Genomic DNA, 12777 nt, shown 5'->3' with positions numbered 1-12777 from the left:
GAGGAGAATGTCAGTTATTGTGATCTCTTTCTTGTTAAATGTTTATGAAGGATGCAGAACTTAAATACAGAAAATTTTGCATATACTGGTGTCATATAGTACTGCTGTTATGGTGCTATAGCAATTTATGTTTGAGCCTCTAGAAAAATTACAGAGGCAGATCTAGAGTACTCAGGTTGTGGGTTTTTTTTTAACAGTATTTAGATAATCATCTGTATATTTTTTGTATTTTAAGTATCTTTTCTTGAAGAGTACTAAGCACTAAGTTATAAGCTGGATACATGGAAGACTTTATTTTCATAGCTTTTTCTGCCAAACAAAAAAAACCCCCATATTTTAAAAACCATTCCATTTTTAAATTAAATATTAGACAATGAGTACATAAAATGTGGCAGAGCAAAATGTCTTTAAGATGAGGCAGTGATAACAAAGTTTTTGTTTGTTTGTTTCTAATTCTAGGTAAAATTATAAAGTCCGTTCCAGGAAAGCTGATGAAAGAGGTGGGTAAATCTTCTAGATTGCCAACATTTTAACTTCAATAACTAATTTTACATGCTTACTAACTTACAGGCTAGTCAAAAATTTGTTTGGAAACTCAGTTGTTTGTTTGTTTCTATAATTATGCAAGTGACAGGTTACTCATCTTATTTCAGAAAGGTCAGCATTTGGAGCCATTCATCATGAATTTTATCAACTCCTGTGAATCTCCCAAGCCTAAACCAAGTAGGCCTGAACTCACCATTTTGAGTCCCACTTCTGAAAACAACAAGAAGGTATAGTAAGTCATTTTCCTTCCGCACTTTACAGGAGTGGGGAAAATTGACCATACTCTGAAAAATACAAAGATTAAACAGAAAAAACCATAAATACAACAACTTAGTTATTTTGTGTTGTCTTTTCACACCAGAGAGAATAGTAGTGCAGAGAGCTTTTTTTATCTTCTGTCTTGTAAATATCTTAGTCTGAATAATTTTTGAGGGTTGTGAGGTTTTTTATTTTGTTTAGTTTTTAAACTCTTACTGGATTTGGAGAGGAGGATATAGAATAGAGAGCCTGGGAAGTACAGAGAGAAGAAAAGGGAAAGCAATGTTGTAAAATGAGGTATGTCATAATGCCATAAGGGAGCTTCCTGTTGGAAGTGAAGAGCTTGAGTGTTTGATGAAAGTGTGACTTGTCGAAGTGCTATAAGCCAAAATCGTCCAGGTGCTGATACCTTTTTATCTGCCTTTAAAATGTTAGCATGCAGTTCATTGATGCCTGGCGTACATAATAGGTTAGCTATATAACTTATGTATAGTTTCGCTCTCGTAACATTGCTGAAGTTAAGGCCCAGCACTTCCAATTTTGACCTTTTACTTGACTATAGGAAAAGATAGTTCCCTTCTTAATCTTCCTATATTTGTGGGTAGAGCCTGGTAAAACTTACTTGAAACACTTCTATTAGCTTCAGGGGCTTTAAAAAGACACTGGTGTTTGTATTTCTGTGTTAGACTGCTTTAGAGTGTTAATGTATCTGTGGAATTTACAGGGAAATATTTGTTTCTGGACTACAGTTTCAGAGACTAGTGTTAATGTATCTGTGGAATTTACAGGGGAATATTGTTTCTGGACTACGATTTCAGAGACCCAAGCTCAGTGTTACAGAGTTGATGTGATTTGAGGCAAAATATTTAATGTGCTTACACTTTGCCATGTGAGAGACTCTAAAAGAAAACTCAGTACTATATGTTTTTCTGCTCTCTCATTTGCTTTAGGAAGAGGAGTTGAAACTGGACTATGTATGAAATGGGTCGATGTGGGTGTCCGGTCTCTTTTCCCAAGTAACCCGTTATAGGACGAGAGGAAACGGCCTCAGGTTGTACCAGGGGACGTTTAGATTGGATATTAGGAAGAATTTCTTCACCGAAAGGGTTGTCAGGCACTGGAAGAGGCTGCCCAGGGAAGTGGTGGAGTCACCATCTCTGGAGGCATTTACAAGTGTAGGTGTTGGTGCTTAGGGATGTGGTTTAGTGGTGGGCTTGGCTGTTCCAGGTTAATTGTTGGACTTGATGATCTTAAAGGTTTTTTCCAACCTAAATGATTCTGTGAGCCAGGACACTTCATTTTGTGAAGTGATAAACTAGAGATGTGTGGTAGTCTAAAGAATAATGCATAGCATGAGAGATCAGGAGATAAAGATTGGGTTTTGGGGGGTTTTTTGGTTTGGTGTTTTTTTTTTTTCCCCCCCTCTCTCTTCTAGTACAAAAACTAAGAGGCATTAAATGAAGGTGGTAGGAGCCATGTTCAGAAAAAAAAAAAAAAAAGCGGTAGCTCTTGCAATGGTTAGTAGATTTGTGACACTCCTTGCTGAAAGATGTTATGAATACTAGAAGTTTAAACAACTATAAGATGAGACCAGACAAATCCACAGAAAGGAAGTCTATTCAGGGCGAATACCTGTAGAGAAACTGCATCTGTCTCTTGAATTATTTTTTTTTTTTCAAGTTGAAAACAGTTGGAGGCTGGAAGAGTATTCATGGAAAGTACTGTCTATGCTTATTCTGTTCTAGCAAAAGCTAGAAGCCAAGGATCCATTTATGGTTCTTGTTGATGATGGGCAGTTGAAAAAATAGACCTTTTGATTTCCTTCACTGTGGACATTTTGATGTTACAATACTTCAGAATTTGCAGCCACAAAACTTTTATACTGATTAAGTACAATGGCAGTTTAGATTTCATCTTCTAAACCTGAAGTCTGAATTACTACAGCCAGTATCGTAGTGTTAGCTTACATGTGCACACACAAAATTAGTATCCTTCATTTCAAATCCTTTCTTGCCTTGGGCATTATTTCCAAGGTTAAGATGTTTTCCTATTGCTATCTGTTCAGAGGGGTATAAATGTAGAGTTTTTGGCTTGTGCTAGAAACAGCACATGCATAAATACTTCAGATGTTTTTTATAAAATGGCTGTCAGCATACTACAGCGTAGTATAAACAATCAGTTAACTTTTTACTGTGCTCTATCAAGAACTACTGAAATTAGTTTTAATACATTTAACGTACTCAAATAAAATACTTGAGCAAAAGCTTTGCACTCTGAAGCATTCCTGTGAAGACAGGGTTCTTTCTGTAGTTTGCTTGAAAAACTTTACTAAAGGATCAAAATTCATTCTTTAAAGTAGTGTTCAAAACCATTTTGGATTATAAAAGGCTAAGAAAAATTGCTCAGTTAAAATGCAGACTCATTCTCTGAAGTGTCAGTATGTTATTCTTGTAAAAGAACTTGTGTACAGAAGTTCAGGCTCTGTGATGAGGTTTTTTCCCAATTCTTTTCAGCTGTGGTGATCCCAGGAAAGCAAAGAGCTGGCTGCACTTTGGCTTTCATTTTGGAATACTGAAGTTTCCTTAAACAAAACGTAGATCTTTACTGCCTTCTGTTTTCTAATGTCATTTTCAGAAATAGTGTTGTGGGGGAAATCTCTTTATCACCACTGACTGACTGTCCACGTATGCACTCCATTGGAGACACAAGTTTGTGGAGTCCAAGTTGTTGCTAGTACTGGTGATTAGCCCGTAGGAGATGCTTTTGTCATGAGATATGAATTTCCTTGCAGAGAGCAAAAAAAGATGAGGCTAGCCCCAGCTCTCCATTCCTTCTCCCTATCTATTGTGAGAGTGAGTTCACTGTTTTTCTAAGCAACTTTATTCTAGTTAGCTGTCTTATTCATAACTAATTGTTTCTACATATATTTTAGATTTTCTTTTTTCTTTCCCAAAAGAAATCTGTTTTGTTTTGGGGAGCCATTTGCTATAAATGGATGAAAAATTTCAGACTTCAGTGTATCTCCTGCAGAGCTACGATGATTATTTCATGATGGGCACTCAAGACACTTTGCCTTGGGAGATGCTGCAAGACAGTTCTATGATCAGACAGATCACGATCTGTTTGTGCTCAAATTATATTACCAGTTTTGACCAGCAGAGACTTGTATGCATAAGGGATTCATGTGCTGACTGCTTTCTCCCTAATTTCCCGTCGATCAGTTTAGCCAGAGCACACACTTCCTCATATGATAACTGTAATTACTAGAGATCTGATATCCCTGGTTGTGCTGTGTAACAGTTTCTGCTGAATCTTCCCATGCACATTGTGAAATTCATCCCTCTTGCTTATTTGTTCGGGTGCTTGTGCCTTCTTTGGAAGACTTTGCTTTCTCAAATCAGCCCACACTTAGGAAAAGCTTTGTGCCAGGTGCCAGGACACTGCGCCGTTTACATCTTGGCACTTCTTGGATTTGATTTGTAAGCCACGCTGGTTTCATCTGCCAGACTGTTTTAGTTCAGATCAGTGATGCTTTTTGGAAGCAAATGCGATCATCTTTGCTTATCGCGTTTGCTCTTGTACTAGGGAGCTGTCTTCAGATCAGTGATGCTTTTTGGAAGCAAATCTGATCATCTTTGCTTATCGTGTTTGCTGTTGTACTAGGGAGCTGTCTTAAAACTCATTAACTGAATTTATTTCAGATGAAACTAAGCTGGAAAGCGCTGGCTAGGAAGGAATGCAGGCACCAAGGGTGTTCAGTCCAAAGGCCAGACCAAAGGTAGACTGAGGTAACACCCCCCCCAAATACACATGACATAGGCTTCAGTTGGTCAGTTCTGCAGTGTCACTTCTCTTGTGCTACGTGACGTCTTTGTGAAGATACAAGCACTGTGTGGTAGCCTGGCACCCTGACCTCCTGGTGATGGAGATGAGTGCTGAATGCCTGTACCGGGGTTGTGTGAGCTACCTGTGTGGAGTCAATGAGGAGATCTGGCAGGCAGCCGACGAGACGGAAGGCTGGCACTTTCTGAGTGCCCATCTGCGAGAAGAGCGTGTTACCTCGTAGCAAGAAAGTTCTTCAACACGGAATTTTGTGGTAAATGCTAGAGTCGATTTCCAGCTGATGCTTGTGTTGCCACAGTGTTCGCATATACCTTGTCTGACACAGACCTGTTTATTCCAGTATTAACATGTTGGAGTCCGCTGAGAGTACAGCACATATTCCCCGGTGCTTGTGCTGCCAACTCCGTTGCCATGAACAGGGTACACCCAGGTACACCCAGGCTACCTCTTCATCAACAGGCTGAGTAAGAAATGCCTGAAAGTCTGTCAGGGCAGGTGAAAGCTTGAGTTCAATCAGAAATGCGCCTACTTCTCTGAAAGCTTTTCTGCACGCTACTTCCTTTTGAATATTCCTGGTGCGTTTGCATGTTTGTATGTTTTAAATATTGGTGGAAAGACTTCTAGTTAAAAATGCATAATGAACGTGGGTAGTCAACCTTAGTACAGCCAGTAGCAATTGGATTTTATCCTGTATCAGATCCACTAGATTGAAAGAGTTACCAACCTCCCTGGTTAAAACAAGCAAGCGAACAAAAAACCCTGCTCCCCGCCTCCTAGGGGCACCAGCAGGATTTCTGGCTTTCCCAGCTAAGTTTCTATTCTGAAGGCCTGTAAGCAGCTTGATCGTCTTCTGTCTTCTTGCTGGAGTAGGTCAGGACTTCTCAGCTGATGCAAACTTTGCAAAATATGCCTGCAAAGGCGTTGTTCTGCGGGCTTGTGATGACCTGCCAACAGCAACAAAAATGCTTTTGGAACACTGACAGTGTAATGTATATTTATGCATAGTTACTTGGAGGAAGACAGGGTTGATTTTCAATACACTAACTGAGGTGGTTCAGACACTACATACATTCTTTCTTACCATTTTGGTATAGTCATCTGTGCTTTGCAAATGAGCAGGAAAAATGGTGGAGAGGTTCATGCCCCTGGCTGTGGGTGTTGTTCCTAATAATGGTATGGCTTTTATAAACTTCACACCTATACTGGAATGTATGGGTGTGTATTTGTGTATGTACTCACTAACTGTTGAGTAACTTTCCTTTTAGGCTCTTCACGTAAGCATTCATACTTCCTTTGCTAGCTTTTCCCATCGAGGTACATAGATAGTCTATAGTACAAAGGATTACTTTGGTCTTTTTCTTAATACAGGCCTTTTATCTTTCACTTGTTTCAAGAGCTTGGCTTCCATTATCGACCAGTATCAATCTGTGGAATTTCCTTACTGAAAGCCTTTTAAGGCTATATCATGGTTATAATCACAGTTATTGTTTAATCTTAAAGATATGAATAATGATAGCATTGGAGTTTGTCTTGCTTATCTTTTTTTTAGTCTAATTACAACTGTGAGCATTATATTGCATCTCAAATATTAACATGTGCAGAAACATTTAAAAGCAAAATCCTGTGCTTGTCTAAATTGTGAATATAATCTCAACTTTTGTATTAGATATCCAGTTGTATGTTTTTCACTTGGCTTTCCTCTGAGCCAAAATCCTGGAAAGTGCAAAACACCAAAATAGGGATGGAATGCCGCTTTGTGTTACGACTGCTGCATCCTTCAGACATGCATTGCTAGTGAGTGTAGGATACACACTTGGACTGGAGTAGTGCAAAGTACGTACTTTATAAAAACTGCTCATTGGCTTAGTAATTTTGGCACACATTGATCTGCTGTTGCTTTCTGAAATGCCATGTGCCAAGAGTCTTAAGCTTTCAAAGCTTGACAAGGATCAAGGAACCATTTTATTTAAGGTGCAAGACAGATTATCCATGTGCAGAGGTACATACAACGTTTAAAAGATACTGTGTCTGATTTGGAGTGAAAGTTGAAATAAGTCTTGGAAGTCAAAAAGCTTTGCCCTAAGATGGCCTTCATGTTTGAATTTTTTTTTTTATAGATCACCTACTGGACTGCTGTTGATAATTTAGTTTGGCCTGTACACGCTCCTCTGAACCTGTATCTGTGTTACACAATGGGCTGATTTGAGTTGGCTCAGGATGTATCACCTCTGTGAGGTCGTGGGGTGTATCTAAAAAATAAATGAGGCTCTTGTTTAAGTTACAGTAATTTAACTAACTTTTTCCCAGTGTCCTAGTTTCAGTATTGAGGAGGATATTGGCTTCAGTTTATACAGGGTTTTTTAAACAACATACCAGGGACGCTTTCATACAGTTGGTGTGAATAATTATGTGTTCTTTTTAGGTTTATTACTTTCCTGGATACCTGTCATCCACCAGTGCCTTAACCATATTTGCTCTTTCATGTACTTTACGTAATAACTTGGTGGTGTTTAGTTTGAGTGAACTTTGTGAAGATAATGCCAGCAGTTCAGCACTTGACAGAAGAGAGGGCTGAAAGAAGTGCAAGCCAAAACCTGAGTCTTGCCGGAGATTTCCTGATGTAATTTTTCCTAAGAATGCAGAGCATTCTGTTGAGAGACTTGCATGATTCAGAGCCTCTTGTGATCGGGATGGTTTATGACCTTATTTATTTCAGGGAGGATTGCTCTACAGAAAGTGAACTTCATATAAGCAAATTGCTTCCTGTTCCTTGGAACTATTTATAATTTGAGAGTGATACAGAAAAATCTGTGTTAGTAGCAATCATCTCAGCCTAGGCAACACTATAATTACCTTGCATTTCCTTCTAGTTCAGGGATATTTTTTTAGAAGCTTGCCATAAACTTTTGAACTTTCTTTTCATAATACAGAGTATTTTGTATAAATTCTTTTTTATCTTTAGATCAACAGTTTTTGGGGGGATACGATAATTTAAAATAAACTGTTAATGGTGATTGCTCAGCATCATCAAATGCGGCGAGCCTCAGGATTTGAAGAACTCCTCTGTTACAGGTGCTGGAGTTCGCAGCTTTGGTGAGGGGGAATACTGCCTTGGTGGTGTGGGCTCCTTATGGGATGCAGGCAGGAGCCTTTGGAGATTTTATAAGTATTATAATGATATCTCTTGGGGAAGAACCAAAGGCAAGGAAAGGGACGGATCGTAGTGGTGGGAACGTGGGAAAACAGAAGGATAAAGGAATAAGATGAGAAATGGGATAAATGGGAGGAAACCCCAACTTTGGTGACTTACAAAGATTCATGAAGTTTTTGCTATAAATAATCAAGCTGGCAGAGGAAAAAGGATTTCTCTGTGTAAAAAGTTGGATATTTTGTCCAGAAACCATTGTATTTATTTCAAAATGGAGGCCAACAGGAAATTTTAGGAACACTTGGATGCTGTAGGGTTCCCCTGTAATTTAAGGCTGACAAAATCCATATCCTTTATGCCTCTCGTTGACAGAATGGGGTACATGAAAGGAATCAAAACCTGCGATAAAAGTCTAGATACATGAAGGTATCAGGAGCAAAAGGGCTCACAAATTCATGTCTTGGTCTCCCTGCTGCTTTGTTCTGAATCCAGGTGTTTTGGTTGTTGGGTATCTTGGCAACATATGACATGATCTTTATTTTTTTTCTCCCCTCTTTGGAATGTTGAGAGTTGTGGTTTTGGTTTTTTTTAAAAAAAAAACCAAACTGATTAGTTCTTTGAAAGCTCTGGACTTTATCTACTTCTAATTGGAAAAAACAACAAAACAACAACAAAACAAAACCAAACAAGGAACTGATGGCTGTCCTTTTGCCTTTGAATACAATGTTTTCGGTCTTGTGTTTCCATTTTTAGCTTTTCAATGATTTATTCAAGAATAATGCAAACCGGTCTGAGAATACAGAAAGACGACAAAATCAGAACTACTTCATGGAAGTGATGACTGTAGAAGGAGTCTATGACTACTTAATGTATGTTGGTAAGAAGCAATTTATCTTAGTTATACTTGATGCCAAATATGAAGTTCAGGTTCTTTGGTAAGAAATAAAATTCTATTGTAGTAGTCATATAATTCAGCACTTGCAAGCTTAACAATATACAACTTGAGAACACAGTCATTCTTTAAAAGACTTCATTGCTGTGCTAAAATATCATAATTTATAATTCATTATTGCTCAGTTTTCTTATATCTCTTTCTTTGTGCATCTCAGAGTATGAACTTATTGGAGTAGGTCCCTTCCCTTTTCTCAGATATACCTAGGTTGCTTGTACGCCTTGGGAACTAATTAATAAAAATAGATAAAGGAAGTATTTGATAAGCAATCTGGAGAATACCGATGATTTTTTTTTTTTTTTTTTTAAATCACTATTAGGAGAAGCTTATAAATGTGTGTTACTGTAACTTTGCAGGTAGGGTAGTTTTCCATGTTCCTGACTGGCTGCATCATCTCTTGATGGGAGGAAGAATTCTTTTCAAAAATACATTGGAACTGTACACAGACTATTACTTGCATTATAAGTTAGAACAGCTATTTCAGGAGCACCGGTTGGTTTCTCTGATAACACTGCTGAGAGGTTAGTAAAAGTTACATCTTTGATACAAAAATACTGCTTTAGTTTGATATTTGAAATCCCTTCTGTTAAGTTTCCAAGTACTAGATTTTGCAGTGCTTGACTAAAGTTAATGGAGTTTTAAAAATCAATTGGGCCTATAAAAAGATTCCAAAAGCTTGCTGCAGGAAGATGCTGAGTCAGCCATGTTGTCTGTCAGTGATGGTGACAGAAAAAAGTATTATGAAAAGTAATTTCTAAGGGGTGCAAAGAACAAGAAAAACAGAATAAAGGTGGTAGTTTAGTGTATCGGAGCACAAATATTCCATGTAATCTTTAAGTTACTTCTCACTTGTGTGCTACATCACAGTCCTTCCTTGTTAATTTTTTGTTGCCTTTGTTATGGTGAGCTTTTGAGAGGGCTTACATGTTCTTGACCTTCAAATAAGGGAAGGGGGAGAGAGGTTAAAAAAAATTTTAAAAATAACCTCACAACTGTAGAGAAGTATTATCTGACTATGGTCTGATCTAAACACATCTGGCCAAAGCTCTGGAATCAAGACAGCTCTGTCCTTATCAAGCGCAAAAAAAAAAAAAGGTTATGAAAGACAAAAAGGAAAGGAGTAAGTCTTTCAGACCCTAAAACCAAAACTGATTGCCTAATATTTCTGATGAACAGCAATTCTTGTTTTCTCATTCATAGGTAAATCTGAAATCTTTGACAGTTCCAGACAGTGTTTTAGCACAAGGTGAAAATACTGCTTATACTTTTGAAAGTATAGGGGAAATTGTGAGTAAGGAGATCATAACTAACCTACAGTAGAATTGCTCCAAGCCTAGAAGATAATGCTTTAAAAATTTGAAATTAATGGAAATAAATTGACAAAAGAATATTGTCCTCCACACAGGTGGGGTATTCTGGATCCAATCAGGCTAATGTGAGCAAAAGACTATAGTCAGGAAGGGTAGAATTCCCTTCCAGTCAAGATCATACAGAAAAGAAGCTCAACTTCAAAGCCATAATCCAAACACATTTTACGTGTCAGTGATGTGTAGCTGCCTGAAGACGTTTCTTTCAATGTGTCTTCGCTGCAGATGCCGTGTTTTGCGAGAATACTGAACCGCGCTCTCTCCAGGATAAACAGAAGCGAGCAAAGCAGACTTTTGAAGAAATGATGAGATACATTCCAGGTTCTGTATTTCATGACCCTCTGTATGAGTATGGTTAATTGTTCAAGCAGATATATAACCCAAATACAGTCACATTAGCTTTCCAAATCAAATACTACTTATGCTGCTGAGATTTGAGTTGACTAGAATACTAGGTGTAAAAACCCAGGAGTTCAGTTTTGTCACTTAAGTGTTGCTGGCTAAGGTTGTAGCATAGTGATTAATAAAGACATGATGGGAATCAAGAGCGTTACAAATGTACTTAATACCATAATTTCTTCACCGTTAGAATGCTCCTATGGTTTGTATTTTATCCAGATGAAAACTGGGTTAACCAAGGCACACCATGAGGCCAGAAGATAAATCTGAGCTCTCCTTACGCTGTATAAACTAGGGAAGAGGGGCCCATTTGCTGGGTTATTCAGAAAGTAATTAAAAAACTAATTCAGCTTGTGGCTTATTTAAACAATGCGTTAGGACAATACATTGATATTATAAGAAGTGTAATAATTACTTAGGTGTGCAGCCCTGAAGGAAAGAGAGGAAAAAAGGAGGAACCAAAGGAGTGTTTGTTTTTCCATTTACCGCTTTAGACAGATAAAAATTGAACTCTTTCTTTAATTTAAACTTTTTTTTACTTACTGGAGTTCTATAACTGCATCGTATAGCTATTTTGCAGTGCTTCCTAATGACTTGCGTATTTGTTGTTGGTATCTGGTCTAGATTTAATAGGCAAGTGCATTGGGGAAGAGGCTAAATACGAAGGCATCAGGCTTCTGTTTGATGGAATGCAGCAACCAGTGCTCAACAAACAGGTAACTGATAATGGGCCAGAACCTTGCCCTTGGGCACAGAATTTCCTGAAGTGAATGTATGGCTATAGCAGAGGAGTGAGCTCCTTTTAATTCAGTTAAAAATAAAAAGCAGTAGTGTTGCCTTGGAGTATTCTTTAATTTTCTTTGTTTTCTTTTAGTTAACTTATGTTCTGCTGGACATTGGGATTCAAGAACTCTTTCCAGAGCTGAGCAAGGTATGTGCTAACTCCCTTCAAGAGCTGTAGAATTCTTCAGGCTGTTACTGAGTCTGGTCGTTGGTGCATTTTTGCTGTTGTTCCCTTGTAATACTAACTTTAAATTTTGGGGAAAATCTATATTTTACTAATGTGTTGAAATCATTGAAATCCAGATTATTTACTTTTTTAATTAGCTCTTTCCAAACCAGTTTAGGCCCATTTGTCTGGCATACAGCAGCTGAGCTGCCTTTCAGTAGAAGTGGACAGAGCAGTCAGCGGTCGGGATCTCAGTGCCTTTCTTTCTGATTGATTGTCTCCACTCTGTTTTATCCATTTCCTGATGTAGGAAGTGAATTCTGTGTGCAGAGCTCAGGTTGAGCTTCAGCATTTTTCTTGAGAATATTTGGCGAGAGGGTTTCTTACATCTAGTTTGGTCACTGCAATGTTAACTTCAGCTATCAGATAAAGGAGAAAGAATTTGCGTGACACAGACTCATTTGTCAGTGCATATCATTAGGTTTGTGATGCACCTGATATTTGTACTTCTGTATATAAAACCTTCACAGAGTTTTACATAGTAATTTTACAGTTTGGTCTTCATGATAAGCAGGAGTTATTAGCTAGTTAACTAGATATATAAACAAACAAACAAACAAAACCCTCACTTATAATAGATGTTTGTTGCATGAGCCCTGTGTCCGAGAACTGGTGTGTGCCAGCAGTGATTTGCTTTGCATGATAAACAGAAACAAATGTTAGATGTCAGAACAAGGTGGGGCACCTTCCATTGTTTTCACTGAAATGAGGCCAGCTTAGCAAGTCTGACCTAGTCTATGCATCAGCTTTGTAGCTGGCCTCCTCACATCAGCATTCAAACAGTTAAAAACAAGCAAAAGAAGACCCAACCGACCAAGGGAAGAAGGAAGTAGCCTGGAGACTTGTCTGCTGCAAAAAACCCCTGACTTAGTCCTGCTGTTTTACTCCGCTGAACTTTTTTCATATCTCAGCGGCTAATAATATAAATATAGGAACATTAGTCTTCAGTTGATGCTGAAAAAACCTGAAGGCTTTGTGTATTAAGCATTTAAATAGTCTTTAAAGCACCAGTCAGGTGCAGAGAGTGGTGATCAGTGGAGTGAAGTCTAGAAGGCCAGTTGTTACTGGTGGAGGCATCTGGGGGGTCAGTTGTAGGTCCAGTCCTGTTCAACACCTTCATTAATGATGTGGATGATGGGGCAGAGCATACCCTGAGCAAGTTTGCTGATCATATAAAAGCAGGAGGAGTAGCTGATGTGCCAGAGGGCCGTGCTGCCATCCAGAGGGTCCTTGACAGGCTGGAGAAATGGGCTGA

The 12777-nt window shown here is 38.4% G+C and overlaps 1 protein-coding gene across 1 annotated transcript in view; it reads left to right on the top strand.

Annotated features, from left to right (window-relative positions):
* SNX14 (sorting nexin 14) overlaps positions 1 to 11444 on the top strand; it is a gene marked incomplete at both ends in the record, with an annotated part of 53860 nt that extends 42416 nt beyond the window's left edge. The window contains 7 exons of the mRNA XM_009699047.1: positions 460 to 500; positions 654 to 773; positions 8549 to 8672; positions 9104 to 9268; positions 10340 to 10435; positions 11138 to 11229; positions 11388 to 11444. Coding sequence (XP_009697349.1) covers positions 460 to 500; positions 654 to 773; positions 8549 to 8672; positions 9104 to 9268; positions 10340 to 10435; positions 11138 to 11229; positions 11388 to 11444 — 695 coding nt within the window. The remainder of the gene's footprint in view (positions 1 to 459; positions 501 to 653; positions 774 to 8548; positions 8673 to 9103; positions 9269 to 10339; positions 10436 to 11137; positions 11230 to 11387) is intronic.
* Between the last annotated feature and the right edge of the window lie 1333 nt (positions 11445 to 12777).

This window comes from Cariama cristata, unplaced genomic scaffold (assembly GCF_000690535.1).
Source record: "Cariama cristata isolate BGI_N322 unplaced genomic scaffold, ASM69053v1 scaffold9534, whole genome shotgun sequence".
Taxonomy (NCBI): Eukaryota; Metazoa; Chordata; class Aves; order Cariamiformes; family Cariamidae; genus Cariama; species Cariama cristata.
Note: the sequence above shows the minus strand (reverse complement) of the source record. Positions and strands in the feature narration are given on the sequence as shown.